The sequence below is a fragment of the Vombatus ursinus genome, unplaced genomic scaffold (genome assembly GCF_900497805.2).
Source record: "Vombatus ursinus unplaced genomic scaffold, bare-nosed wombat genome assembly UNPS02014822.1, whole genome shotgun sequence".
NCBI lineage: Eukaryota > Metazoa > Chordata > Mammalia > Diprotodontia > Vombatidae > Vombatus > Vombatus ursinus.
Genome location: NW_020954600.1, coordinates 2,177,145 through 2,204,974, shown reverse-complemented (window position 1 = coordinate 2,204,974; position 27,830 = coordinate 2,177,145). Strand labels below are relative to the sequence as shown.

At 53.6% G+C, this 27,830-nt stretch overlaps 1 protein-coding gene across 1 annotated transcript in view; it reads left to right on the top strand.

Annotated features, from left to right (window-relative positions):
• Positions 1–24,073, top strand: part of CRY2 (cryptochrome circadian regulator 2) — a 29,876-nt gene extending 5,803 nt beyond the window's left edge. Inside the window, exons 2-12 of the mRNA XM_027837821.1 lie at positions 3,823–3,931; positions 5,777–5,919; positions 7,463–7,647; positions 7,957–8,045; positions 10,181–10,321; positions 11,441–11,752; positions 11,947–12,098; positions 12,520–12,722; positions 13,099–13,191; positions 14,036–14,219; positions 22,181–24,073. Of these exons, the coding sequence (XP_027693622.1) occupies positions 3,823–3,931; positions 5,777–5,919; positions 7,463–7,647; positions 7,957–8,045; positions 10,181–10,321; positions 11,441–11,752; positions 11,947–12,098; positions 12,520–12,722; positions 13,099–13,191; positions 14,036–14,175 (1,567 nt within the window). The 3' untranslated portion in view covers positions 14,176–14,219; positions 22,181–24,073. The remainder of the gene's footprint in view (positions 1–3,822; positions 3,932–5,776; positions 5,920–7,462; positions 7,648–7,956; positions 8,046–10,180; positions 10,322–11,440; positions 11,753–11,946; positions 12,099–12,519; positions 12,723–13,098; positions 13,192–14,035; positions 14,220–22,180) is intronic.
• Positions 24,074–27,830: the final 3,757 nt, after the last annotated feature.

Below are 27,830 nucleotides of genomic sequence, written 5' to 3'. Positions count from 1 at the left end.
GTATAAGTAAGATGAGTGTACATTAGAAGCAGTGTTGTGTGGTGGGTGAAGCCACTGGGTTGGGAGTCAAAGGGCTTGAGTTCAAATACTGGCTCAACCATTTTTTTTTTTTTAATTTATTTATTTTTAGTTTTCAGCATTCGCTTCCATAAGCTTTTGAGTTTTAAATTTTCTCCCCCTCCCTCCCTTCATCCCTCCCCAAGATGGCGCACAATCTGATGTAGGCTATACATATACATTCTTATTAAACATTTTTTCACATTAGTCATGTTGTAAAGAATTAGAATGAATGGGAGGAACCATGAGAAAGAAGAAAAAAAAGAGCAAATAGTATGCTTGGATCTGCATTCAGACTCCATAATTCTTTCTCTGGATGTGGATAGCATTTTCCATCATGAGTCTTTTGGAGTTCTCTTAGATCCTTGCATTGCTGAGAAGAGCCTAAGTCTATCAACATCAGTAGTTGCACAGTGTAGCTGTTACTGTGTACAGAGTTCTCCTGGTTCTGCTCATTTCACTCAGCATCAGTTCATACAAGTCCTCCAGGTTTTTCTGAAACCTGCCTGCTCATCATTTCTTATAGCACAACAGTATGCCATCACATTCATATACCACAACTTGTTCAGCCGTTCCCCAATTGATGGGCATCCCCTCAGTTTCCAATTCTTTGCCACCACAAAAAGAGCTGCTATAAATATTTTTGTCCATGCTGGTCCTTTTCCCATTTGTATGATCTCTTTGGGATACAGCCCTAGAAGTGGTACTGCTGGGTCAAAGGGTATGTACATTTCTATAGCCCTTTGACCATAGTTCCACATTGCTCTCCAGAATGATTAGATCAGTTCACAACTCCACCAACAATGCATTAGTGTTCTAATTTTCCCACATCTTCTCCAGCATTTATCATTTTCCTGTTTTGTCATGTTGGCCAATCTGATAGGTGTCATGTGGTACCTCAGAATTGTCTTGATTTGCATTTCCCTAATCAATAGTGATTTTCAGCATTTTTTCACATGACTATAGATAGCTTTAATTTCTTCATCTGAAAACTGCCTGTTCGTATCCTTTGACCATTTATCAATTGGGGTCAGCCATTTCTTGTGTGACCTTGGACAGGTCACTTAACTTTGCTCATCTGTAAAAGGTCTCTAGCCATAATGGCTTGCGGCCTTGAGCCAGCAATAAGCCTGAGCAGCCTCTGATGGCTACATTTAGGGAGAATGTTGACAAACTGGAGAGTGTCCAGAGAAGAGTGACCCAACTAGGCAGGGGCCTCCAGCACTTCTGGTCCCTTGAAGGAGCTGGAGGTGCCTAGTATGGAGAAGAGGTAAGAGAGCAGTGTGAGGACGGACTTCCTGGTCATAGAATGGGCCTCCTTGAGCACCATGGAGTCCTCGTGAGATGTCTCAGCTGGGCCTCTGAAGGCCCCTCCAGCTCTGAGAACCTTTATGTGGTTGTCTTCAAAGTGCATGGTGAGAGCCACTGGGGGGCACCCCCCCTTCCCTTACAGACTTTTCTTTGTGGTCCTGATATGTAAATTCACTCCATTGCTTCTGAGCCATCTGTGGGAGACCACACCTATTTCAGGTGGCATCAGGTCATTTGCCATGTGCCCATGCTCACTTTTCCTCTGGGCAGAGCAGTAGTGACACAAAAGCCCATCATTCCTTTCCATTTCTTTCCACTTTCCATTTCTGAAGGTGTCAGCTTTTCAGAACACAGCAGTTCACACAGACTGAGCTTTCATTTCCCATGGGGTGACATGAGGCCGATCTGAGTTTTCCTTCCCCCCTCCCTGGGAGGGTCTCTGACCCGATGTTTTGGCCCAAGCCCTGGAATCAGTCTGTGGAGGAATGTAGGTCTGTGATGGCCGCCCTGCCTTGTACGTCAGCAGCAGCTTTGGGGTTGGTGGTAGCTGGCAGCCGGGAGATCTCTGAGTGACTGGCTATTGGACGCTCCTCCCTCCCACCCCTCGAATGGGATGCTCTGTGGGAGGGGCTGGGTTTCATTATGCACAGTACAGTGTGGAAGTCTCCACATGTTGAAACTGGAGGAGAAAATGCAGGGCCCTGATGAGGGGAGATTCCTGTTCCCTGGCTTTACTGCCCAGAGGATAGGCTCTAGGCTTCTCAGAGATGCCTGGACACTGTAGACCTACCTGTCTGGGTTCCCTTTAAAATACTGGAAGTGTTGTTTTTGAAATAGTAGAGTGTCACTAAAATTGAATGAAGAAGTCCCCAAAGTCCTCTTGATGAAACCATAACTTGGTTTCCAGGGCAGATGTCAAGAATGTGTTTTAGGGTAAGAACTTCCAGAATGTTAATGGTTTAACCACAGCCAGACTTAGGTTTGTCTGAGGAATAGATTGGAAGTATCCTGGTTCACAGAAACCACTTGTCAACATATAGAAAGGGGAAGGGCTAGGGTTATCTCTGCAGCGTCCCCTGGACTCACCAGAAGCTGTTAGCTTAGGTGTGACAGCAGATGTCCAGCCCTTTGGTAGTATTTATTTTTAACATTCTTTAAAAAAATTAAGTTCCAAATTCTCTCCCTCCCTCCTGCCCCTCCCCCACCCATTGAGAAGGCAAGTAATATGATATCAATTATACATGTGAAATCATGCCAAACAATACATGTGAAATCACGCCAAACAGATGTCCAGCCCTTTGTCATCTGCCCTGGCTTTATGCGGACCAGCTCTGGAGGAAAGGCCAGAGAAGTGGATTCTGTTTGACCCACCGGTCTCGTCAGCGTGCAGACTCAACGCCAGGGCAAAGACAGCTGGACTGCCAGACTGCAGCCCCCTGGCATAGGATGCTGCCTGATATCCCTACAATCAAAGGAGGCAGGTGGGGCAAGTGAGGATAGTCATAGCTTGTAAATAATAACAATAACAACAGTAGTACATAGCTAGTGTTTCTATAATGCTTTGCTGTTTGCAAGGCACTTTACATGTGTTATCTCCTTTGATCCTCATAATAACACTGTAAAATAAGTGTTATTCTCCCCATTTTACAGAGGAGGAAATCTGAGCCAGTATTCAAACGTAGGTCTTCCTAACTCCAAGCCTGAAGCTATTCACAGGACCATCTAGCTTCCCTAATATGAAAAAAACTGAGGCCTGGGGAGGTGGAGGAATCATCCAAGGTCACGTGTGCTTCGCCCGCGACGAGGCCTCAGTCGCCACGGTGCAGCTTGTGCAGCAGTGACGTAGGCTCTGCTGCCCTGTAGTCTGCAGGCCTAGGCCCTCTCCTTAGGAGAGAGAGAAACAGCTGCAATCTCCAGGCCTTTTGACCCAAAGATCTCAGGGTTACAAACAAAATAGGTGCCCATTGGCTGGGGAGTGGCTCAGTGATGGTGGTGCCTGAGTGTAATGAAATATTATTGTGCCAGAAGAAATGGTGCGTTTGAGGAATTCCAAGAAGCCTGGGGAGCCTGGCTGAACTGATGCAGAGTGGAGTGAGCAGAACCAGGAGAACAACACGTATGGTGACTGCAGCAGTGACAGCAAACCACAGACATGTTGTTCAGGGACTTCAGTAGCCGACCAGGGCCCTGGAGAAGAGTTCTGGAAGGGACGTCTTCCTCCTTCCTCGGCCTAGGCAGGGGACTTCGGGTGTGGAATAGTACGCCGATGACAGATGTGGTTGATGGGTTGTTTGGTTTTGTTTTTTCTCTTTTGGTGCAAGAGAGAGAAGGAGGGATGTATTTGGAAATTAAGGTGCTGTTAAAAAAAAAAGCTCTAACCATAAAATTTTTTTTGATGAGGAGAATTGCTTTTTTTTCTATCCCGTCACTACCTATCTTGCTTCGATGTCACAGGTTCCTCCTCCAGTCCCTGGAGGACTTGGACATCAGCTTAAGGAAACTAAACTCTCGCCTCTTCGTCGTCCGAGGACAACCGACTGATGTGTTCCCAAGACTCTTCAAGGTACGGGGTTTGTAGGTGGTGAGAAATTCAGTCTCTGTGTTGACCCTGAGATTCGGCCCTGGTCCGGCGCTCTGGGGGTCCCCACAGACACCACAGGACACTCAGGGAGTGGGAGAAATCCACGGGGCCCGACTGACCTGGGCCGACACGGACGAAGGCCAAGTGAGCTGGAGGCCTCCAGGGCAGATGGGCAGGAGTGTTGAGGAGGCGCCCCGCGAGACAGGTTTCTTGTTAGAAAAGCTCTTCATTCAGCCCAGCCGTGGGATGTGGCGTGTCTGACCGACTTTCCAGCCCAGACACTGATGGCTTCCTTTCCCTATTTCTCTTGGCTCAAGCTAGCAAGACTGAACAAGGCTGCTGGCCCTTTCCTCTGCAGGCTTCTCTCTTCAGGAAGGGGCCCAGATCTGATTACCGGGGGGGAGGGGGCAATATCAGCCTCCCTAAATAAGCTTCTACTTCTTGCACAGTAGGTTATTGAAAAATCTCAGTTTGGGTGTGCCACAGCTCCCTGGATCATCTGTGTCCTTCAGTGCTCAGAGAGTAGATCCAGTCCTGAAAGCCAGAGCATTCTGGGATATCCTGTTCTGCCTGGGCCCATGCCCCCTGCCATCCCAGATCCTTCTTTTGATGCTCCAAGGGTCTCTAGGGGCCAGTGTGTCAGCAGGACCAGCCCTGCAGTGACTGTCTTATCTCCCCCAGCAGTCTGATTGAGTCAAGCACCAGGTTCGGGGCCCAGCTCTTCTGCTCGGGGTGACCCTGACCATGTCCCTTGGCCCTCTTGGTCCTTTTTTTACATCTGTAAAGAGGGGGTAGAGCAGCCCGCGTCTAAGTTTCCTTAGGCTCTAGAGCTTGGCCTCCCATTGCTACCCAGGTTCATCCACTTCTTGCTCCAGGAGCTGAGTTTTGGGGAGTTCTCTGAATAGCGATGGCCCATCTCCCTTGGACTCCCCACCCTCCAGCCCAGCCTCGGGCCTGGCAGGAGGCACAGACAGCCCCGTACATAGAGACTGCTATTTTAGGAGGTTGCTCCCGGCAACCCAGGCCGTCATCACCCGAGAGGCTTGGCTTTGGCAAATGCCTTCTACGCTGTGCTGTCTTCTGGTTGTTGACCCAGCCCTGAAGTGCCCCGAGAAGCCCATTCTGGCAGGGAGAAAAAGTTTCTCTTCCCATCCCCCAGCCCCCATCTGAACCTCTCGGGTACCCATTGCCCGAGGGCACAGGCTGCAGGCAGGATCCCTGCTCCAGAGAGGCAGGGTAATGTAATGGTCAGAGCCCTGCCCTTAGAGTCAGGAGACACTTGGGTTAGAAGCCCACCCCTGCCGGGCCCCACCTCTACCAGCCTTGGTTCTTTATCTGTCAGGTGGGGATGACTGCAGGGGGCTGTTAGGAGAGGTCAGTCATCGGTGGGGTTCTGGCCGCAGCGGCAGCCATTCAGGGCCTGTCGGCTCTGTTTCTTTGCTCGGAGCTGATCTCAGAACGTTGCTGTGGAAACCACAAAACTATTTCCCTGCTTAAGTCTGCCAGGGAAACTAGGGCAGGGTCTGCAGGGCTGTGTCAGCCTTGGGAGAAGAGCTGCAGAGCCGGGGGGATTCTGCATCTCGCAGGCCCCACCAGTGAGTGAGGCAGCTGTGCTGATTTTGGTGGGGCCCTGGGGTTCCCCAGGGATGCCGCCTCCCAGCTGCTGGGACCAGACAAGCCAGTGGGCCTGTCTCCAGCCCAGGATTCAGGTTCTGTTTCCAGCAGCATATCTGCCCCTCCAGTTTGTCCTCAGCCCCATTCCCTCCTTGGAGGTGGGGCCCGGGTTGGTCCCCCCAGCCCTGGGTCCAGCAGAAACTTTCTCCACAGGAATGGGGTGTGACCCGCCTGACCTTTGAATATGACTCAGAGCCCTTTGGGAAAGAGCGGGATGCAGCTATTGTGAAGATGGCCAAGGAGGCCGGCGTGGAGGTGGTAACGGAAAACTCGCACACCCTCTATGACCTGGACAGGTGAGGGGCCTGCAGGCTCAGGCGCTGGGGAGGGCCCTGGGAGCCGTCGGGGACACTTTGTCTCCTCGGGGTCACACTGCTTGGTCAGAGTTGGGGGGAATGAGGAAGAGTCAGCATCCCCATCCGAGGCCCCCCAGAGACGGGCAGGTCTGGCTGCCCTTCTGCCCTTTGTCCAAGCCACCCCTTCCCAGAACTCTGTTCTGATGGGCCCCGCCGATCTGGGTTTCCAGGCCACGGAGGTAGTTAGCTGTGGCAGCTCCTGCTGAGGGCGGCTGGCTTCCCGTGTTCCCAGGCCTTCGCAAGTAGGTTTTCAGGGGAAAAGGGGAGATGCAGGGAGGAAACCCTCTCCCTGATTACCCCAGCTGGAAGCATTCACGCTCCTGCTGCTTCCCAGCCGCAGGACCCCCACCTAGCGGTGACTGCAACAGGCTGGGTCACACGGCCCTCCATGTGAGCCAGGCGGCTGGAGCAGGCACAGCGTGGCTCCCCTCCCCCTTCCACGTGAGGAGGGCCAGGGGGAGGAAGGGGAGGAAGGGGGCGTGGCCCAAGGCCTCCGCCCACCTGCTGTCTCTGACGAAGGGGAAAGCCTGAGAACTGAACACACCCTGCCCAGTCTTGCATAAACCTCTGAGCTAATGCACTGGCCTAAATGCCCGCAGGAGTCTCGGGAATCTGGCTCGGCCGGGCCGGCCCCTCATTTTGACGGAGGAGGCTGTTAGGAAAGGGCATGCCCCATGATGTAAACCATCCCAGACCTCCCCCCTCCACAGACGGGGCATCTAGCCACCAGAGGTGCCGGGGGGCTCAAGGGGACCATTGTGGAATGTGGCCTGCCCAGCCTCAGCCCTCCCTGCTACCCTGTGTCTGCTGCTGCCAGTTTGGAGTCGGGAGCTGAGCTAATCGTCCTTGGGGCTGATCCCAGCAGAGCCCATTTGGGGGGAGACATAAGCTGGCCTTGCCCTGTTTCCTACCACCAGGGGAAGAAATGTCCCAAAGGCCATGCTGAAAGATCCCCCTTTGATTTTCACTCCAGGGTAGGGAAATGGGCTCACAGGGACTTGATCTTGTGACCTAGGTGGCTGAGCGGGGCAGCTGAGATATGGCTGGCCGCCATCTTTTTTTTTTTTTTTTTTTTTTTTTGAGGCAATTGGGGTTAAGTGACTTAGTCACACAGCTAGTAAGTGTCAAGTGTTTGGTCTGAGGCTGGATTTGAACTCAGGTCCTCTGACTTAAGGGCCAGTGCTCTATCCACTGTACCACCTAGCTGCCCCTGGCCTTCTTTTCTTTCGGCAGTTGAGTCTAGACATCCAGTCCTGGCTGGCTCAGTGCCCTGCTTCGGCACGTCTGTTTGGCTCGTTGGTGCCTCACTTTCCCTTTCTGTAAAATGGTGATACTGCCCTCTACTTTTTCTCAAGTCAGTGAAGTGTCATAGCAGCACTTTGTTCATGGTATGCGTGTTGGGCAGGTGACTTTTAGGGTGAGCAGGCAGGGTCCCCAGCCATAGGCCTCATGAGTGACTCTGAGTACCCTCTGGGATCCCCAGGATCATTGAGCTGAACGGGCAGAAGCCACCCCTCACCTACAAGCGCTTTCAGGCCATCATCAGCCGCATGGAGCTGCCTAGAAAGCCCGTGAGCTGCGTGACGAGCCAGCAGATGGAGCGGTGCCAAGCCGAGATTCAGGAGAACCACGATGACACCTATGGTGTGCCTTCCCTGGAGGAGCTCGGTAGGCCTCCCCCCACACAGGGTCTATGCTGGCCTCCTTGGACCTTCCCAGGATCATGTGGAAGGGAGCACTGAGGTCCCTGCCAGCCGGGCTGGAGGCCGCGGGGGTCTAGGGACGGCTCCTCCCGTCAGAGGGCTGGGGGCACCTGGGGGCAGAAAGAAAAGGGAGAAGGAGTCACAGGAGGAGGAAAGACTGGGCCCACCAGAGAGTAGAGACCTGGAAGGATGCCGTTTAGGAGAGGGGGTAGGGCGGGGGTGGCAGCCTCCTTGTGGGGCACCTCCACCCCCTGACCCAGCTCTCCTCTGCCAGGGTTCCCCACCGATGGACTTGGCCCAGCTGTTTGGCAAGGAGGAGAGATGGAAGCTCTGGCCCGACTGGACAAGCACTTGGAAAGGAAGGTGGGTATCCGTGGGGTGGGGGGAAGCGGGCACATCCCTGCTAGAGGAAGTGTGAAGCCCAGGCTTCCTTCCTCCCTTCCCTTCTCAGGGAGCGGTGCACCTGGGGAGAGAAGACGTCTAGTTTACCTTTTACTGGCCAAGTCACACTGTGTCTCTTTGCCTCAGTCGTCTTCTCTGAAATGGAGTCAGTGGTCCTTGTATGAACCACCTCAGAGGGTAGTTCTGAGAACGGTGCTCTGTCAACCGTCCGGTGGCCAATGTGGGCTCTTATCATTAGCCTGCGTGAGCACTGCCCAGCCCCAGCTGCCTCCAGGTCCTCCAAGAGAAGAGGAGCCAGTGGGTATGGCACTGGAGGGTGACCTCTCAGGTCCCTTCCCACGCTAAGCCCAGGATTCTGGGCTCCCTCCCTCCCCCTCCCCTTTTTTCTGCATCTGCTCCGGTGCACTGCTCCCCAGCTTCTGAGCTGAATGAGTGGCATTGCTGAAGATTCCACCCGTGCAGTGATGGAGGCATTGACGAGGGGGAGGAAAAGCCATCAGGACCACAGCCCTCTGGGCAGCTAGGCAGCAGGGCCAGATTCAGGAGAGACCACTTGATTCATGTGTCCACAGCAGAGGCCTTCCAGCTCTCCCACGAGATGAGGGTTCTGGGCCTGATGTGAATGTTCTTTGTCTTTGGGTCCTTCCCATGGCCAGCAGCTGGCTGACACAGAGTCAGTGCTTTGGGCTTAACAACCCAGTCAGTTGAGGGCTCTGGTCCCTTCCAGCTCTGACGTGCTCGAGTGTGAGACCATGAGGGGTACCATCTTGACCCAAGCCCTTTTCAGATGCAGGGCAATTCGGCCAGAAGTCAGATGAAGGAAATTGGACCCTCAAAGTCAGACAAAGCTTCTTCTGGAAACGTGTCCCTGGCCTTTCATATACTTAGCCAACAGCCTAGCACAATGTGCATGATTTGATCCTGCCAGCAGCCTCTGCTCTCCTTCATGGGGCACTGCTGTGTGCTGCAGCCAAAAGGCTTGCCTCCGAACCTCAGGCCTGATGCCCAAGGGTAGGGAGAGGACAGTCCATCCCTCTCACAGCTGGGCTGGGCTGGGCCGAGGTGGCAGAGATGCACAGGAGGAGCCAGATGAGAGACGGGATGGCAGGACCAGGGCTAGTTGGGAGAGCTAAAGGGGCCGACTTTGTTGTTTGGGGTCTTAAGGAGACCTTTGTAAAGGCTCTACCCATACCTGCCCAGCGTGGGCTCACCATTCTTAGGAACCGCTTTGTTGGGCCGCTGAGCCAGTTCCATCCAGGCATACTGGGGGCCTCCTGGGAATGCTGAAAGATGGAAAAGTTGTAGGTGGACCAGGAAAGTTCTGACCTGATTCTAGAGATAAGACAACAAAGAGAATAGAGGTGAAGTGCCTGTGGTTCTCTGGAAAGGGTGTCTGGAGTGATGGTGCTGGTCCCAGGAGAAGATCGGGACCTCCCTCCTTTTGTTGTCCTGGAAGTTGGAGGGGACCCCTGGTGGCTGTAGGGGAGAGAAATCGGCCCCCCTCAGCATTCCCATGTCCTCTGAGCCCCTTCATGTTTATTCTCTGCATTTCTGCGAGAGGGCCTGGGTTTGCTGGGTGAGCAAGACCCAGAAGGATTAGATAGCTGCCTTTAAAGGCACACAGCAGCTTCAGGGCCTGAGCCAGGACTGGACTTTTATCCGGTAGTCTTCCCCTCCGCCTGTGCTCTCTGAGATCTCTGGCCCCGAGAGAGATGAAGAGCCTCAGGTCAAGCATTGACCTGCTCGAGGTCATCGCCTCATCGTAGATGAAACAAATGGCTGCCCCATGGTACGGTTGAGAGAGAGCCCCTTTCAGCTTGCCTCGGGGCCTGAGACGTCCCATGATTAGAGTCACTCTAAGAGTGTTCTGTTAAATGCACACATGTAAAATGTTGAGCGATCATCAGCCACCGACCCCAGGCTGGGTGCTCTCTTAGCAGACTCTCTCTTGCTGACGGGAAGGGAGCAGAGCCCGGGAGGACACCTGGCCTCTTGAAGGGGCCAGGGGACAGAGGGGTTCGATGCCTGGCTCGTGGGCTGTTGTGGGAGCTCTGGAGGCACATGGAATGCTTCTTGTTTTGATTCTTTTCTGCTAGGCCTGGGTCGCCAACTACGAGAGACCAAGGATGAACGCCACCTCCCTGATGGCCAGCCCCACGGGCCTCAGCCCCTATCTGCGCTTTGGCTGCCTATCCTGCCGCCTCTTCTACTACCGTCTCTGGGAACTGTATAAGAAGGTGAAGCCTGCACACTGCCACATGGCAAGGCCTCCGGCTGCAGAGCCCCCGAGCCCGGGTAGCCCTTCCACAGCTCAGGCCGTCCTCCTGGCCGTGGGGCAGGGGCTCAGGGAAGGAGGTGGTAGTGGGCCGGCCAGCTGTGGTTTGCCCACGGTTACCTTAGATTGGCTCTATCAGAAAACATCCCCAGCCTTAGAAATAGAAGAGCAGGCAGCATGGAGCAGTGGAGAGAGCTCTGGATTTGGAGTCAGCAGGCCTGCCCTCAAGTAATGTCCCCTCCCCCTTCTCTGGGTGCTTCAGGTTCATCATCGGGAAGATGAGAGGGTTGGGCCAGATGGCCTCTCCAGGGCTTTCTGACTTTAAAGCCAGTGACCAGAGAAAGCATACCCAGCTGTCTAAGTCAGCATGGAGTGTGTAGATTTTTAAATAGGCTTTTATTTCCATTTCTGAATTATGACTTTGTCTTTATCATAGCATCTGATTACGTAAAGTAGCTTTGGTCCGCCTGCTTTGAAGTCCTGGGTGTCCACACCCCCAGGCTGTTGTGTGGGGCTGGTTTTGCCAGGTTCCAGAGGTAGAGCATTATTCATACTTACAAATGAAAAGTTTCAAAGTTTTTGATTGGCCAGACAAGAGACCGCAGGGCAGAGTCTGTTCTGGCTCAAGGTGATCTCCTGACCCTCAGGCCCATTCTGGCCGGTGCTTGACCCGCTCTGACGTGGCGCCCCTTTCTTTGCCTGACGTGTTCTAGCCGTCCAGCCAAGAGTTGTGGCACTTGAAGTCTAGGTTTGGGCCACTGACTGCTCTTCACACACGTGGTGCCATTGCTCCTGGTGGGGCTCCACGGCATTATAAAACCCCAGGATTTAGGGCTAGAAGAGGCACTTAGAGCCCAAAGAAGGGAAGCCAAGGCCCAGAGGGATGAAGTCACCTGGCCTGAGTCATCACGGGTCATAAGGAGCAGGGCTTTGAATCCAGGTCCTCTGACTTCAGTCCAGGACTCTTACCACCACACCACTCCCTGTCCTCAGGCTTGCTGTGGCCCCAAGCTTTCCCCGTAGGAAAGTCTTGGCTAATGGCCTGGGTCTTTCAGATGACCTCTTGCCCTTCTGCCCTCAGGTCAAGAGGAATAACACCCCTCCGCTGTCTCTGTATGGGCAACTCCTTTGGCGAGAATTTTTCTACACCGCAGCGACAAACAACCCCAAGTTTGACCGAATGGAGGGGAACCCCATCTGCATCCAGATCCCCTGGGACCGCAACCCGGAAGCCCTGGCCAAGTGGGCAGAGGGCAAGACCGGCTTCCCTTGGATCGACGCCGTCATGGCCCAGCTGCGGCAGGAGGGCTGGATCCACCACCTGGCCAGGCACGCCGTGGCCTGCTTCCTGACCCGCGGAGACCTCTGGCTCAGCTGGGAGAGCGGGGTGCGGGTGAGTGTCTCATGGCCAGGCCTGGCTGGTGGCCACGCTGGGCGGAGGAGGTGCCCCCAGCCGAGGCCCTGGGTTCGCAGGCCGGCTCTGTGCTCATTACAAGAAAGGCTTTGGCCTCTGCGGACCTCAGCTTTCAGAGGTGAAATCCCCCTCCCTCGCCCCCCAGTGAGTCTCCCCATCCCCTTGTCCCTCAGGTGTTTGATGAGCTGCTCCTTGATGCTGATTTCAGCGTGAATGCGGGCAGCTGGATGTGGCTGTCCTGCAGCGCCTTCTTCCAACAGTTCTTCCACTGCTACTGCCCTGTGGGCTTTGGCCGCCGGACAGACCCCAGTGGAGACTACGTCAGGTAGGGGCCACCCCTTTATGTGTGGGAGCGTGCCGAGCATAGAGGATAGAGTTGGGGGCCTGCCTAGGGCCCCGAGTAGAGTGGGAGCGTGTTGAGGGCTCCGTGTAGTGTGAGAGAGTGTGGGTGTGCCGAGGGCTGTGTGTGGTGTGAGAGAGTGTGGGTGTGCTGAGGGCCCCTATAGAGTTGGGGCATACCAAGGGCTCCGTGTAGTGTGAGAGAGTGTGGGTGTGCCGAGAGCTGTGTGTAGTGTGAGAGAGTGTGGGTGTGCTGAGGGCCCGCGTAGAGTGGGGGCGTACCAAGGGCCCCATGTAGTGCGAGAGAGTGTGGGTGTGCTGAGGGCCTGCGTAGAGTTGGGGCATACTGAGGGCCCCGTGTAGTGTGAGAGAGTGTGGGTGTACTGAGGGCTCTCTGTGCATTATAGGCGCTACCTACCCCAGCTGAAAGGATTCCCCTCGCGCTACATTTATGAGCCCTGGAACGCCCCCGAATCTGTGCAGAAGGCAGCCAAGTGCATCATCGGGGTAGATTACCCCAAGCCCATTGTCAACCATGCCGAAACCAGCCGGCTCAACATCGAGCGCATGAAGCAGATCTACCAGCAGCTTTCCCGCTACCGGGGTCTCTGTGAGTGTGGAGCCCAGTCTGGCTGGAGGCCCAGTGGAGTGGGAGGGTGCTGGGGACTCCTCCAGATGTAGACCTATCCCTTCTCTCTGAGCCTTAGGGTCCTTCCCCAGTGACCACCCTGGGGTGATGGGGAGGAAAGCCATTTGTGAGCCTGTTCTCGTGAGGGTCCCCTAGGCAGAGAGGAGGGCCGTGCTGCCAATTCTAATGCTGCGCGTGTCCTCCCTGGCACACAGATGAGCGTGTACTCACACACTCATACTAAGCAGTAGTGGGGGTGAACAGGCAGAAGGGAAGCCTCACAATCCTTTCCAGCCTTATTCCCCCTTCTTCTACTGGTCTCACTGCCTCCCCTTCCCCTTTCCCAACCCTTCCTCAGGTTTACTGGCCTCCGTCCCATCCTGCATGGAAGACCTCAGCAACCCCATGGCAGAGACAAGTATGGGCCAGGCCAGTGGCGTTAGCAGCACAGGTGAGCTCCACTACCCTTTCTGGTCAGTATGGCAAAGTGGCTGCTCTGATGAGCCCCTGCTCCCAGAGGACAGGTGCTGGCCCTCAGAGCATCCAAGGCAGCTGGGAGCCACAGCCCACAGACCTGGGCTTTGGGGAGTGGGGTGGGGGGTGCAGATCTGCTGCTGCTGCTGATGCCCAGAGGCGCTCCAAGGAGCCTCCAGAGGCCACAGCTGTGTAGTACCATCACTGTTTGGACACACTTCTTCCCCTCCCTTCTCCCTTCTTTCTTCTTTTCTCTCTTCTTCTTTCTCCATCTCCATCTCTTTTGATTGAACATGCACACAGGCACACAAAACTGGACTCAACTTTTTTTCCCCCCCAAATTTTTTTATTTATTTAGTTTTAGTTTTCAGCACTTGTGTTTATAAGATTTTGAGTTCCAAATTTTTCCCACTCCCTCCCCTCCTTCCTCCTCAAGATGGGGTGCAGTCTGATACAGGCTATACTTGTACAGTCATATTAAATATATTACTCATGTCATGAAAGAAGAATCAGAACCGAAAGGAAAAACCATGAGAAAGAAAAAACAACAAAAGAAAGAGAAAATAGTAGCTTCCATCTGCATTCAGACTCCATAATTCTTTCTCTGTATATGGATAGCATTTTCCATCATGAGACTTTTGGAGTTGTCTTAGATTGTTGCGTTGCTGAGAAAAGCTATCTCTTCTGCGAAGTCTCTCATGGTCGTCACACAATGTTGCTGTTTCTGCGTACAGCGTTCTCCTGGTTCTGCTCACTTCACTAAACATCAGTTCCTGCAAGTCTTTCCAGGTCTTTCTAAATTGACTCTACTTTCCCTGCAGGCCCAAAGCCCTTGCCCTGCAGCCCAGCATCCCCCAAACGCAAGCTGGAGGCCATGGAGGAGGCTTCTGGAGAGGAGCACAGCAAACGGGCCCGTGTGATGGCGGCATTGCCTGTCCCAGAGCTGGCTGGCACAGTGTGAGAGAGTGAGACCCCTCCCTTGAGGGCGTCGGGACAGGGGACAGGGTGAGTGTTGGGCACTGTCGGCCTTCTCTGGGAATCCAAGGGTGAGCTGGGGTGGCCAAGGGGAGCTCAGTACGCCTCAAACCCCAACCTCCTAAACCTTGTTTTCACTTGGGCAGAGCCCACACCATCCAGAAGTTGCAGGGTATTGCTTAGGACCTGTGTGAAATTGAGTATTTTCAAAAATCCTAATGGAAAAAAAAAGTCAGAATCCTTTCCTCTCCTTGCCAGCTAAGAGAATGTTTGTTTCCCAATCCCTCCTCCCCTCAAAGTGAAGTGAATCTGTGAAGAAAGGGGGGAGGGGAAGGGAGAGAGAGACAGAGAATGAACACCGGATGTGAGGCCCTGAGAGACTGCCCAGTCAGAGCCTGTGCTGTGGGAGCAGACAGGAAGGAGAGGTGTGTGCCGCACACACAGGCTTTCTGAGGCAGCTCACCTCCTGCTCCCCTCCCCCCTTCCTGCTCTTTCCCTTTCTCCCCCTACTCCTGTCTCTTCTGTTGTTCCTCCTCCCCCTCCCCCCTTCCCCTTCCTTCATCTCCACTCCATCCTCCTCTTCCTCCTCCTCCCCACCTGCCCGTTTCCCAGCACATTGAATTCCTTAGGCCAGCCAGCAGAGAGCAGCACTAACCCTTCAGAAGATGCTAAGATGCCCATGGAATCATTGGGCTAACAGTGCTTACTTAGCACTGCCCATAACATGCTAGGCACCCTTCAGTGTTGCTGGGGAGGTTATAGGTATGAAGAAGACCCCGATCCCTGGCCTCAGGGAGCTGACCGACCATGGCTGGGCCAGGACCGTCCAGACACTGCCCAGCATGGTCACTCTGTCCGTCATTCCCCGCCATTGTCCTGGGCATTTATCCTCATTGCACAGCTCAGAGGTGCCCGGGTTAGTCCTCTTCTTAGCAGGAGCCTCCTTAGTTCTGGAGAAAAGCTTCTCTCTTTACACTGGGGATTCCTACCCAGAGTCCACCTTCTCCCTGGAGGCCCCATCGTTGGAATTTGTTTCCTTGTCTTAGTCTTTCTTTGATTCTTGAGTTGACAATGCCATCATCCACATTACTTAGTGTTTCTCTTTCTTTCTGAATCCCTACTGTCTTTAGGTCTCTGGTGGTTAGCTTGTCTTTATTTTTAGGTTAATTCCCTTCAACAGGGCAGTATCATTTACACACACACACAAAACTACCTGTCCTTTATTCCTTTTCTCAATTCTTTGTTGTTTTTCTTACTGTTGCTGAGGACTACCAGAGTTGTCACGCATTGTTCTGAGAGCATTGAAGACCTCATGAAACTTGTCCTGGTTGTAAGATAGCGAGCAGAAACGATTTCCTTTGTTTTCCTAGCTGTAGGAGGCAAATGATGCCCTGGACATAAAAAACTAGAAAGATGGAGTGACTTGCTTGCAATAAAGCAGCAGGCAATTTCTGAGCTGTGACTTGGGGTCCCACATTGTGCTTGGTGCTAGAAGGGTGAAGTCCTGCGAGGATGATGTCAGGACATGCCCAGGAAAGAATTAATAAATGGTACAAGACAGTGTGAGCTAAGTAACACGTGAATGGTGCAGGGTAACAGGAGTTCAGAGACAGGATTTATTTAGCTGGTTAATCTGGAGAAGAGGAGATTCGGGGGCCCTGTGGAAGCTGTCTTCAGGTAGCTGAAGGACTGTCTGAAGGAGAAGGAATTATATTTGTTCTGCTGGGCCCCTGAGGACACAGCCAGGAGCCATGGAGAGAGGTTACCAGGAGGCCAATATGGACTCCCCCCACTGGAGGTCTTCAAGCAAAGAAGACAACATTTGCTAGGCATGTAGTAAAGGGGACTCTCGTCCAGGTTGAGATTGGCCTCTCGGGTGTCCTCTGACATGTCCCTTCCAGCTTTGAGCCTCCATGAAAGGGAAACTGCCTGTGGTCATCGAAGACCTGGTGATGGAGGATGGGAAGCTTACAGCTAGGGGAGGAAAATGCTCAAGAGCTTCAAGGACTAGCTGCTCTGTCCAGTCCACAACTGGAGACAGGCTTAGCCAGGCAGGGGCCAGAGAGCAGGAAGAGCTCACACAAGAGGGCCCCAGGTTCAGACTTGCCGGGGAGCTTGGAGGTCACGTGGTCCAACATTGCCATTTCACAGATGAGCGTGGAGAGTCTCCGAGATGAAATGTCCTGCCTTATCTCACACGAGTGGCAGAGCTCGGGTTCTCTGACAACTGAACCGAGACTGTCCTCTAGGAAATGACCTTTCATTTCTTGGAGCCAGTTTCTTTGTTATGTCCAAGACTTGGTTATGAGGAAGGGAAGTACTCTGAAAAAAATGTATGCAGGCAAGATTGGCTGTGACATATTTAGGGCCAGTGACATGATAGGTCTGGTGTGAGTGGGAAGTTTGTATAGGAGATGTATCCGGATAAGTAGGGGTCAACCTCGAGTGCCCCTCAAAAGTGTTTGGACTTTATTCTGAAGCCAATGGGGAGCCAGCCTGTTAAGCTGAGGAGAGTGACTCAATCCAAGAAGGGATAGAAAGATTGCTGTAGCATTGAGTACAAGTTAGATTGGCAGGAGCGGAGCTTCTTGCTGCCCTCCAGGCAGACACCCAACCTCAGATGGTAACCCTTGGACTGGAGAGGAAGGGTATGGCCTCCATGACAGTATTTTATTTTTTTCCCAATTCATGTAAAAACAATTTTTAACATTCATTTAAAAAATTTTTTGAGTTCCAAATTCCCCCCCTCCCTTCCCCCTTCCATGAGATGGTAAGCAATTTGATAATAGGTTATACATGTGCCATCGTGCAAAACATCATTTCCATGTGAGTCATGTTGCGAAAAAAAACATAGACCAAAAAAGAGAAACACACAAAAAAGTAAAGTGAAAAATAGTATGCTTTGGTCTGTTTTCAGACACTATCAGGTCTTCCTCTGGAGGCAGACAGCATTTTTCATCACGAGTCCTTTGGGATTGTCTTGAATCGTTGCATTGCCGAGAGTAGCTCAGTCATTAACAGTTGATCATTGTACAGTATGTATAGCTGTCAGTGTTCTCCTGGTTCTGCTCATTTCACTTTGTGTCAGTTCATGTAAGTTTTTACAGGTTTTTCTGAAATCAGCCTGCTTGTCAGTTCACAACTCCACCCACAGGGCATTAGTGTCTCAATTTTTCCACATCCCCTCCAACATTTGTGGTTTTCCTTTTCTGTCACACCCAGTCTGATAGGTGTGAGGTGATACCTCAAAGTTGTTTTAATTTGCATTTCTCTAATCAGTGGTGATTTAAAGCATTTTTTCACATGAGTATAGATGGCTTTGATTTCCTTGTCTGAAAACTGCCTGTTCATATCCTTTGACCATTTATCAGTTGGGGAATGCTTTGTATTCCTATGAATTTTGACTCAGTTCTCCATGTATTTGAGAGATGAGGCCTTTATCGGAGACACTTGCTGTAAAAATTTTTTTGTAGCTTTCTGCTTTTCTTCTAATCTTGGCTGCATTGGTTTTGTTTGTGCAAAACCTTTTGGTTTAATACCAACTTTATCCATTTTACGTCTTGTGATGCTCCATGAGAGTGGTCTTGAAGAAAGAATTGCCAATGGGACAGGTCTCTACCTGCCCCTTGTCCGGCATGTTCTTCATTAGACCACACAGCCACGTTGGCCCTGCATGCAAGCTGGGACCTTCTCAGCACTTTGTTTGTGAAATGAAGACAAGCCCTCAGCTGCCTGCCTCCGTCCTTCACGGGAGGCTTGTACACATAAAGCAGGGCTGTCACGGTGTGAAGGAAGCGCTTTGAACCCCAGAAACCATGCCTCATGCCAGTTTCAATGTCGCTTTCCCCTCAGTCAGAGCCCCACCCCCAGGCTGGATAAGCAGATGGTGGGACTGATGGATGACAAGAGCAGGGGGTAATGGGGGCACTAGTCACCTGGGCTGTCCCCCGTTCTAGGGGACTCACTTTGCCTCTCTTCCCTCACCTTGACCAGCTAGTCCTTGAGGGCCCTCTCAGCTCTAAGATCTAAGAGTCTGGCATCTCTGGCTCACGGCTGTGGCCGTCCACAGGATGTGCTGATGGGTGGCAGCTTAAGTCAGTCTCTTGAGAATATGTGTCCTGAAACCACCGGGTCCAAACTTTCTCCAGAGTGGATGCTCACAGCTTCCTCTTCCCTGGGCTAGCTTTCAGGGTGCTCTGCCCATTGAGCCAAGAGAACAGGCCAGCGTTCCAGCTGGTTCCCTGTGAATCCCTAAAGCTGCTTACTGTCCCCTTTCCATTGTACTCGAGCTCTTTGCAGAGTTTTCTCGTTGTTTGGGGAGAGCAGGAGCACGTGTTTACCTCCCTCCCTTGGCAGAGAGCCCTGTGAATGCGGTGGGGCTGCAAGGAGCATCTCATCCCATCCCTTCTCCCAACCTTCTGCTCCCCATTCTCCAGAGCTTCCAGAAACAATGTGGCTCCTTGATTTTCTGACCTGTGTCTCGCTACCTGTCGATTTATTCTTTGGCCGCTCGGGGCCAAAAGTATCTTCTGGACAAGACTTGTGTGGTCACGTGGTCCTAGCATGTCTGAAACTTTCAGGGAATTCTGGTCGTGGGGTCCCAAAATCCCAGCATTTGGAGCTGGGTGGGGCCTCGAGGATCATCTCCATCCCCTTCATTTTACAGAGAAGGAAACTGAGGCCCTAAGAGAAGAGACTCAGTCATCTTAGGAGCAAGGCCTTGGGTGGGTAGGGGCAGGGCCTGGTCAGAATGATTGCCAGTCTGCTGCCTGCCCTCTGCTCCGGGCACAGAGCTGCCTTCGCATCTCCCCACAGGAGACTCTGCAGAAGGCACCAAAGCCCTGCCCTCCCCCGCAGAGGTTGCAGCTTCTGGGCCAAGGCTCTCCAGCTCCTTTAGCTGCTTGGCCCCCTCCCACTCCACCCCAGTGCCAGCCTCAGCAGGCCCAGGATGGGAGGTGAGCCAGCCAGGACCTGGAGGGAGCTCTGGGCTTCCTGGGGGCATTGTTTAGGGACCAGGAAGTGCTGTGTGTGCACAGTTGTCCAGCCTGTTAAAACAAGGAATCAGGCAGCCTTCCCTCCCTTGTGTGCAGTCTTTTGTCTGCCTCGTGCTCAGGGCAGATTGAAAGGAGCCAGATACCTGCCAGATGGGTTTTCCCCCCTCGCCTCTTCTGGCTATGCCTCCATCATCTCTTGCTGTGAGGTACCTTTGGGCTCCCTATTTTCTGCAGACTCACCCCTCTACTGATAACATACTGGTCTTCATCTGCTGACGCAGCATAGTGATCTGGGGCCCAAGCTCGGCCTCACTCCACCCCAACCCCGTGGGTTTCTGTGCAGCTGGACTAGGGTAAGAGGTCCCAGGGATGGGGGGAGGCTGATGAAAGCAGCCTTCTTTCCCCAGGCCAGTGTGACTCCAGACTTAAGGGGCAGAAGGTTTTATCTTCACCAGAGCAGCCCCTTCAGAAAGCCAGATCAGTCACTAACTGGCTCCTTCAACAAATGTTTCTCAGGAGCCCTGGCGTGTGAAGCACTGGGCCAGGCCCTGGGGGAGCGGGTCCTCTGGCCTGCTGCGCAGCCCTCCCCGGCCCTTTCGTATTCTTGTCTTCTCCGATCTGGTCCTGGACATTCATGTGCCCAGGCCTCCCAGCTGAGCACCCCCTTTGTGTAGGAGGCCTTTCCTGGCTCCCCCCGACCCTGCTCATAGCATGGCTGCACCTTCTCAGCTGCAAGGCCCTGAAGGGCAGGGCCTGTGGTCAGCTTTCTTTATTCCTGGTCCTTAGCGCAGTGTCTGGAATGCAGTGAGTGCGAAAGTGCTCGCTGACATACAGACAGTCACGTACGTACCTGTGTATCAAACACAGAGGTGTCTGCCTGAAACAGAAAGAGGCCTTAACAACATTTAGTTATTGATAACCTGTACTTACTGGTCATGAAAATTGGGGTCTAGCACATAGTTTAAGGAAGTGCATCTTCCCAAGCGCTCACATTGTGAGGACAGCGTACTGTCGCAGACGCCACACACGCTTCTGTCTCAGCCGCCCTGCCATCCTGCCCTCTCCCAGACAAATCATTACCCAGATAATGGAGTTTATGGAGCGATTGGAAATCTCCATAGGTTAGGGATTTCACCTTGAGTTATGGCCTCCAGGATCTTTGTAATGAATGATGGCACCACCCCCCCCGTGTATTGAGTGCTGTGCCATCAGACCCAGTGCCACCTTGTGGAATGCCTTCTTTCCACCGATGTGATCACTAACACCAACCAGCAGTCTTTTCCCATAGCATTCCAGGGGGCTCCCTGCTCTCTTCCTAATACCTTGAGACACAGACGGTGCCTTTTAGGAACTTTCTATGGACTCAGCATCTCAGGTCTCTTCCTTTCAATCATTACGAGAGAGAGGAGACTCATTCTGTTTGGCTCCCAAAGGAAGCAATGCCAGGAAAGTTGTAACAGTTAGAGCTGACAGAGGATGGAAGTGCTGCTTCCACAGGTAGTGAGTTCCCCATCATGAGAAGTGTTCAAGCAGAGGCTAGTACCTGCCTGGTGAGGATGGTGTAAAGGGGGTCCGTTCACAGGTACAGGTTAGAAAACTGGAGCTAGCATGGAGTGTCCGGGGCTCTGCCCCAGCTGCTGACATCCCATCCCTGCCTGGCCTCAGCCATCCCTCCACCCTGCTCCTGAGGCTATCCCGCCGCCTCCTGAACTGTTTTCCTGCCAGAGCCAGGCAGGCGCCTGGGCCTGTGCCCTTGTGTCCACCTCCATGGGAATGTCCACCCTGACTCTCCGCCGTGGCAGTCCTCCTGCTCCCTTCCCTCCGTGCTGCTGTGGAGCAGGAGCCGAGGTCCGTGTTTGGGCCTGGAGCTCTACCGCCTCTCCCCCCTCGCCCACCTCTGAGGCTCTTCAGCCTCGAGCATGATGACCACCAGCATTCCTCCCAGCCTCTGTGCCTGCTCCTCTCAGCTCTTCCTCTCTCCTTCCTGCCTCTTTTGTGCTCGGTGAATCCTCACTTTCTCCTGGTGTCTTGGCCTCCTCTCCAGGACCAGGCCTCTCCTTCCCTCATACTCCCAAGCATTTGTCATCTGCCTGCCAGGCACCATTCTAGGCACCGGACACAAGGAGCCTGCATTCTGCTGGGGGGAAACAAACAGGTGGCACCTTCTTGAGTCCCCATACCACATTCAGACCCTTCCTGTGCTGCCATTCAGCAGCTGCACCCTCTTCAAAGTCCGCTCCAGCCTGCTACCGTCTTCTGGGGAGCCTCAGTGGTCTTTGTCCCCAGCCTCCCTGCCCCAAAACGGCACCCACCTTCCTAGGTTCCTCAGCTTCCTCAACTTCCGTGACCTTTGCTTGTAGGATCCCGGCACCTTACACTTAACACACACTCACACACATGCATGTGACTGAATCTGCTCCAGGTGACAAAAGTCCTCCAGTTTTGTTTCAGTAACGCTGTATAGACAGGCCCTGGCTTTCAGGGAGAACTGTTTTAAATTGGATTTCCCCCGTCAGCCGCCTCTGCCCTCTGCTCCAGCTGAGCGACGTCTTTGTCTTCCCGAGCTGGTCCCCTTGCTCCCCTTCCCACCCTGGCCTGGGCTCCCTTGACTATGTGTGTTGGGCAGGGCCACGAGCCCAGAGCCCACCCTGCTCCTTCCCATTCGAAATTAGTGGTTCAGAGCAGCCTCGTCCTGAGGCCCTGCCCTGAGCAGTCATTCTCTCCTGTCTGGGAGGCCCGTGTGCTTGTCCTTTGAGTATCTGACGCCCTTGAAGCTCTGGCTCAGTAGAGCGTCCCCTTGGATTTCAGCATGGCGTGCCCATCCGTCCTCCGTGGACAGAGCACTGCCCATAGCAGGAGCCCCCACCTCTATTGTCCCTTGGCCCCAGGCTGGTTGTCCTGGGGAGGGGGACAGTGGGGACATGTTGGGGAGGGGGCAGTGTGCTCCTCTGGTTTGATGTTGGCTGACTCTTGCTTTTGAACTTTTTCCTCTTCCAGCTGCAGAGCTGAGCAGATGCAGAAAGATGGGCGCAGGGTGGCCGCAATGCCAGTAGACCGCAGACTGCGGGGAAAGCGAGTTCCCTGAGAAGAGAGTGTATGTGTGTGCCTGTGTGTGTGCCCACATGTGGGGAGGAGCCAAGGAGGGGCGTGACGTGATGTGTCGTGGGCAGGAGGCCACTCAGAGGCACCCTGGGCTGCAGCTGTCCAGCCCCCCACCAGCCCAGAGGTCGGGCCCTGGGAGGGGCCTCCAGAGCAGGTGACCTTGTCCTCCCCTTTCCTTGTATCAGGGCTCTAGGTCCATGCTTCTGCTCCCGTCAGGGCCGTGATGCTGACCAGGCCTTGCGCTTGCCCGGCTTTGCCCAGACCCCAGCCCTCCAGTGCCAGGCCCTGCTGTCTCAGGGTGGAGCCTGAGCATCTCCTAGATTAAGGGTGTCTGAAGCTCTCTTCTCCTCCGAGAGCAGGACTAAGCACCATGAGGAGCGTGGCATCATGCAGGGGGCTGTTGGAAGACCCTTTGGGAACCTGCCCCAGCCCACCCTGCCTTGCCGTGCTCCCCGAGGACTCATTGCCTCAGCTCAGGTGCAGAAATTAAACTCTGTTAAAAAGCAGAGTCTGCTCATGGCTTCTTAGCTTAAAGGGATACTGGGCCTCAGAGGATAGCAATCTCCTTCAACCAGCCGCAGGTTGAATTCTTAATGGAGTTCTTCTGGTGGCCTCGAGGGGCTGCCAATCCAGTCCCAGGGAGTCATCCCCTGCTGCTTCGGACACCAAGGCCTGGGAACTGGTCAGCGTGCTGGGATGGCCAGGAGAAGTCAGCCGAGGGGAGGCCCAAATTCCAGGGGTGTCCAGTGGCCTCCTGCTTCCATCATTGTCCCCCCTCTCTGGCCTCGCTTCATCTTCGTCCTGTACAGGGGTGAAGGCCTGCCTTGGGCTGAGTCAGAAGCCAGCATGGAATAAAACTTGGAGTCGACCTGGAAAAGTCTTCCTTCCCACTCCTGCCTCTCGTGGGGCTGCAGAAAGACTCTGTGTGTGTGTCTGTGTCTGTGTCTGTGTCTGTGTCTGTGTGTCTGTCTGTCTGTGTGTGTGTGTCTGTGTGTGTTCTGGTTCTGTGACACTGAGGTGGTCCCAGGGCCTTGCGTCTCTCTGACCTCCCTGTAATCAGAAGCTGTGTAGCCTCCTCGGCTCCTCGGCCTTCCTGTCCTTCATCCATAGATTTTGGCCACCTTCTTCCCGAAACCTCCCCCAACTCTTGTCCAAAGAGCTACCTTCACCATTCAGCTGTTACCCTGCTCGTTTTCTCTAGAAATGCACTTTGTCCCAGAGAGGGTCATGAGAGTAAAGAGCAATGGGAAATGGGTTCAGTAGACCACGGCCCTGCCCTCTCTGCTGACTGACGGGGCTGCTGCTGCTGACAGGGCACAGACTGGCCTGATGGTGTGTGGACCATGGAGGAAGTGCAAGAAGATGGGGCAGCAGCCTCAGAGTGGGGGTCCAGGTCAGATAACTGCTGGTTCCCTCTCCTCATCTCGTTCGATGGTTGTACCCCCCCCCAAAGAAAGCAAAACCTCCAATCCTCTGCCCCCCACCCCCTCCTTAATTTATTGGCATTTGTAGCCCGTCCCCAGTCTGAGCTGCAGATGGAGCAGGATGAGCCTTCTCCAGGCCTGGATTAGCCCTCCTTCCCTCCCTACCTTAGACTGGCCTCTGGGGCCCACTGCACCAAGATTTTCCCCAGCTCGTTCTTCAGGGAGCCATGGGGATTGACGGCAATAGGCCCAGTGCCCTTTGTACAGAGACTTCAGAAGCTGCTTTCTGTTGTTTGGAAGGTGTGTTGTTTCTCCTGTGGTCTGCCTGTAAAATATATTTTTGTTTTATAAACGTCTGACCTTGCTTGTGCTGTGGCCGTGCCATCTGTCCAGCAGCCATCAGGGGTGGGGGGTGGGCAAGGCTGTCGTGACTGATGGAGGAAGTTGTTCTCCAGACTCAGGGTTGGGGGAGGCAAATTCTGCTTAGTTGCAAGCCTGGGCCCAAGGTAGGATCCTTTAGTAGAGCTGTAGCCCCCTCAAGGGGGCAGAAAAGGGGTCCCTGGAAGCCCTGGCTGTTTCTGTAGCTTGAGAACCTTGAATTCAGCAGTCCCACGGGGAGTGGTGGGGTCTTAGCACACTTATCTGCTGGCCTTTGCTGCACCTGCCGGGAGAGTCCCCAGCCACCATTAGGACAGCTTGCTTCTGGTCTTGGTACAGTGGTGCCATGGCACAGTGCTGTGGCAACTCAGCCCTCAACTTTCTAGGCACTGTGATGTCAGCTTGGCCAAGCACTGGCCCCCTTAGATGCCAAGCCTGTGTAGCCCAGCGGGGAAGACGGTGTCCTTCCCTCGCTCTTGGAACTACTTTTGAGCAATAGCCTTTTGTAAACCAGCCTTGGGCCAGCTTTCCTTTTATCTGTGTCTGGACTGGATTCTAGAGCATGAAGGGCCAGTTTAGGGCGTAAATGTGTAGGGGGAATGGAGCTGGGAGGGAAAGAAATCTTCACCTCCCCATTTCCTCCGAGAGACCTCACAGGGCGCGGAGGCCAGGCTGGGAACGGACCCTATATACCCATACCTCCAGAAATAATCATCGACAGCCATGGTTCCCACAGAGGGAACTTCCCTACAGAGGCTGAGAAAGCCCATAGGAAGAGGCCCTGATGTTCCAGCGGCAATACAATGATAGGGCCTAATCCTTCAGGATGAGAAGAGTGAGCCACCCAGCCTGTTGGATTCTAGGAATGTTCCCTGCAGATGCTTTTGGTCTGACTGCTCTGAGCAGTGTTCCATCCATGGAGCCAGTGTCTGTGGGGATTTGTGCCAAGCAACCAATTCAACAAGTGTTTATTAAGCACAATTATATACTAGGGACTAAGCCAGGGCTGCATAAGCTAAGGTAGGACACCAGCTCCCCTCAGGAGCTCAGAGCCCCAAATCGGAGGGTAGAAAGGACAAGACCCCGAATGAAGTGGACACAAGGGTAAAGGACAATCCTCTGAGAAAATTTAGGAACAAGGTTGGCATCACCTGGAGAGCTCTTTGGAGGAAAAGGTGGCACTTGAGTTAGCCTTCGGAGACACCCCATTCTGGCTGTGAGACCATGAGCAAACACATGGACACCTGAGAGGGTAGCATAGATTAAAAGGATGCAGAGTGGGGTGAGGCCAAAAAGCAGCTTGGGGAGTTGAATGCTGGGATCAGGAGTTTTCACATTAAGTAGGCAGTGGGGATCCTAACAAACACCCCAGTCCCTCTTTTATTAAGCATCACCTATTAGTCACTTAAGGTTGGGTAAGCTGCCCGGGGGGGGGGGGGGGGGGGCTTGTTTTGTCATCTTTTTTTAGGTGTCAGAAGGCGGACATGAGAAGGTTACAACATTCAAGTCTTACAGAAATCCTAGGGGTAGGGGTGGGAGGAACCTTTTGGTCCAGCCCCCTCACTTTACCAAGGCCCAGAGAGATGTAGTTACTTGCCTAAGGCCCTAGAAATGAGCAACAATGACTTGAAACCAGATCTGACTTCAAGTGCAGCATTCATTCTAGTACTTAGCAGGAGCCCATTGGGGTGGAATTCTAGGCAAGATGCTTTCTTGGGGCCAGACTGTTGAAACCTGGGAAAGTAGGAGGCTGTTCTGGAGTTTAGGGAGGAGTGGAGGTGTGGATGCTGAGATAACACATCCAGGACATAATCTTTGGGTCAGGACAACCCCATCAACTGTGGGGCTGGAGCCTGTTACAGGCTGCAGGGGCCCTGGTCTTTGCCAGCATCCGCAGTAATAAGCTGGCTCATTAGGTGAATTTCCATAGGAAGCTCATTGGGGGTGTGTTAGGAGCTCCCAGGGCCCAAAGAGCATAGGTGCCAGTCTCTGGAGAGGAGAGAGCCAAGGCAGGTATACCAGGAAGGAGCCACTCAGCCTAGGCTTTGTGTCGGTGGAGGCCTCAAAGAAGAAAAAATAATAACAGAAATAATCTCAAATGGCTAAGGGGTAGGAGAACCCTAGAGTCTGAAATGAAACTCAGAAAGTCATGAAATTAGTAGGTGGCTATCCAGGAGGCAGAGCTTGTGCCCTGGCAAAGAAGAGTTTGTTAACCTAGGGAGAAGCACTTTACAAAGAGCAAAAGCTATTGAGGTGCTAAGAGAGAGAGTCAGAGAGGTGAGAAAATCAGAGACATTGCTGACAGCCTTGGGGGTGGGGAAGTCTGAGGAGACTTGGACTAGGAAAGAGAGGATACAGTGTCCCTAGTCTGGAGCTGATCGGAGGCTGGGAGGTGGGAAAGGACCAAGACTGGGAAGGGGACTTCAGGGGCCAGGAGAAGATGCTCCAGGGGAGGGCAAGGAGCAGCTTGATGTAGTGGAGAGAGCATTGTCCTTGGAATAAAGAGATCTGGGTTCGAGTCAACCCTGCTACCCCATGAGCTGTGGGACCTTGCAAGTTCTACAGCTCCAGGGCCTCTCCAGACCCACTTTTTTCTCTGAAGTGGGAGTAATTAGATTTTATTTCTGTGATCCTTTCCAGCCTCTAACATTCGAGCCTATAATAGAGTCCAGATTTCTGGGACCAAAGGTTATCCAAAGTATTCGAGGAAGAAATGGATCCGAGTTGGGAGACATGTATTCCGATCACCTTCTCCACCCCGTCCCTTCCCCCCCACCCTTTCCTCATTTTGTATGTACAGCTCCCAAAACGAAGGAGCCTTAGAGAACGTGTAGTCTAATCCCCTCATTTTACATGCTGAGGCCCAGATGAAACTGAAGCCCAGACCGGAAAAGGACCTGTCTCGAGTCCCACGGAGAGTAAGTGGTGGAGGCGAGGTACCTAGGGCTCTTTCCACTCCACCTGAGTTTCAGTGGAGGAGACTGTGAAGGTCCCACATAAACAACAGGCTTTTAAATCTCAGTAATTCTGCATTTTTTTTCCAGGGAAGGGAATAATCTCTGAGATATTCTGAGGCTTGACAACTCCCCCAAAATAGAGTGCACAGGTTGGGGGTGGAAACAGGATAGTAGGTAACCACAAAAAGGGCGGTTTCAGCACCTTGGAGAGCGGCAGCGGCGCTACCCCGCGGTATTGGAGGCTGCAGGGATGCGTAGGAGGAGAGGAGAGAGCGTTTCGTGTCCCTCGGTGTCCCTCCCACCCAGCCAATTCCAACTCTGGGACCGTTTCCAGTCTCTGCCTCCACCAAGTTCTCGGCTGCCCCAGGCTGCCCCCGTACTACCTTGTTGCAGATGCCCAGCCCCAAGACTCGGCAGCCCAGGGCTGTAGGTGTGGCTGAGCCTTCCGCAGGTGCGCCCCGCCCCTTTCTCCTCCCCCTCCCCTCCGGATGCCTGGTGGCTACAACAGCAGCTTCTCCGCCCCTCTCCTCTCCCTCCTCCCCCTGCCCCTCTTTCTCCCCCTCCCTTTCCTCCTCCCCCTCCTCCTTTCTCTCCTCCCCCTCCTCCACCTTTTTTCCCTCCCCCTCCTCTCTTTCCTCCTCCCCCTCCTCTTCCCCCTCTTCTTCTTCCCCCTCTTCCTCCTCCTCCTCCTCCTTCTCCTCCTCCTCCTCCTCCTCCTTCTTTCCCTTCTCCTCCTCCTCTCTGGCTCGCTCCGCCCGCCCGGATGGCCTGGGCTGCGGCGGGAGA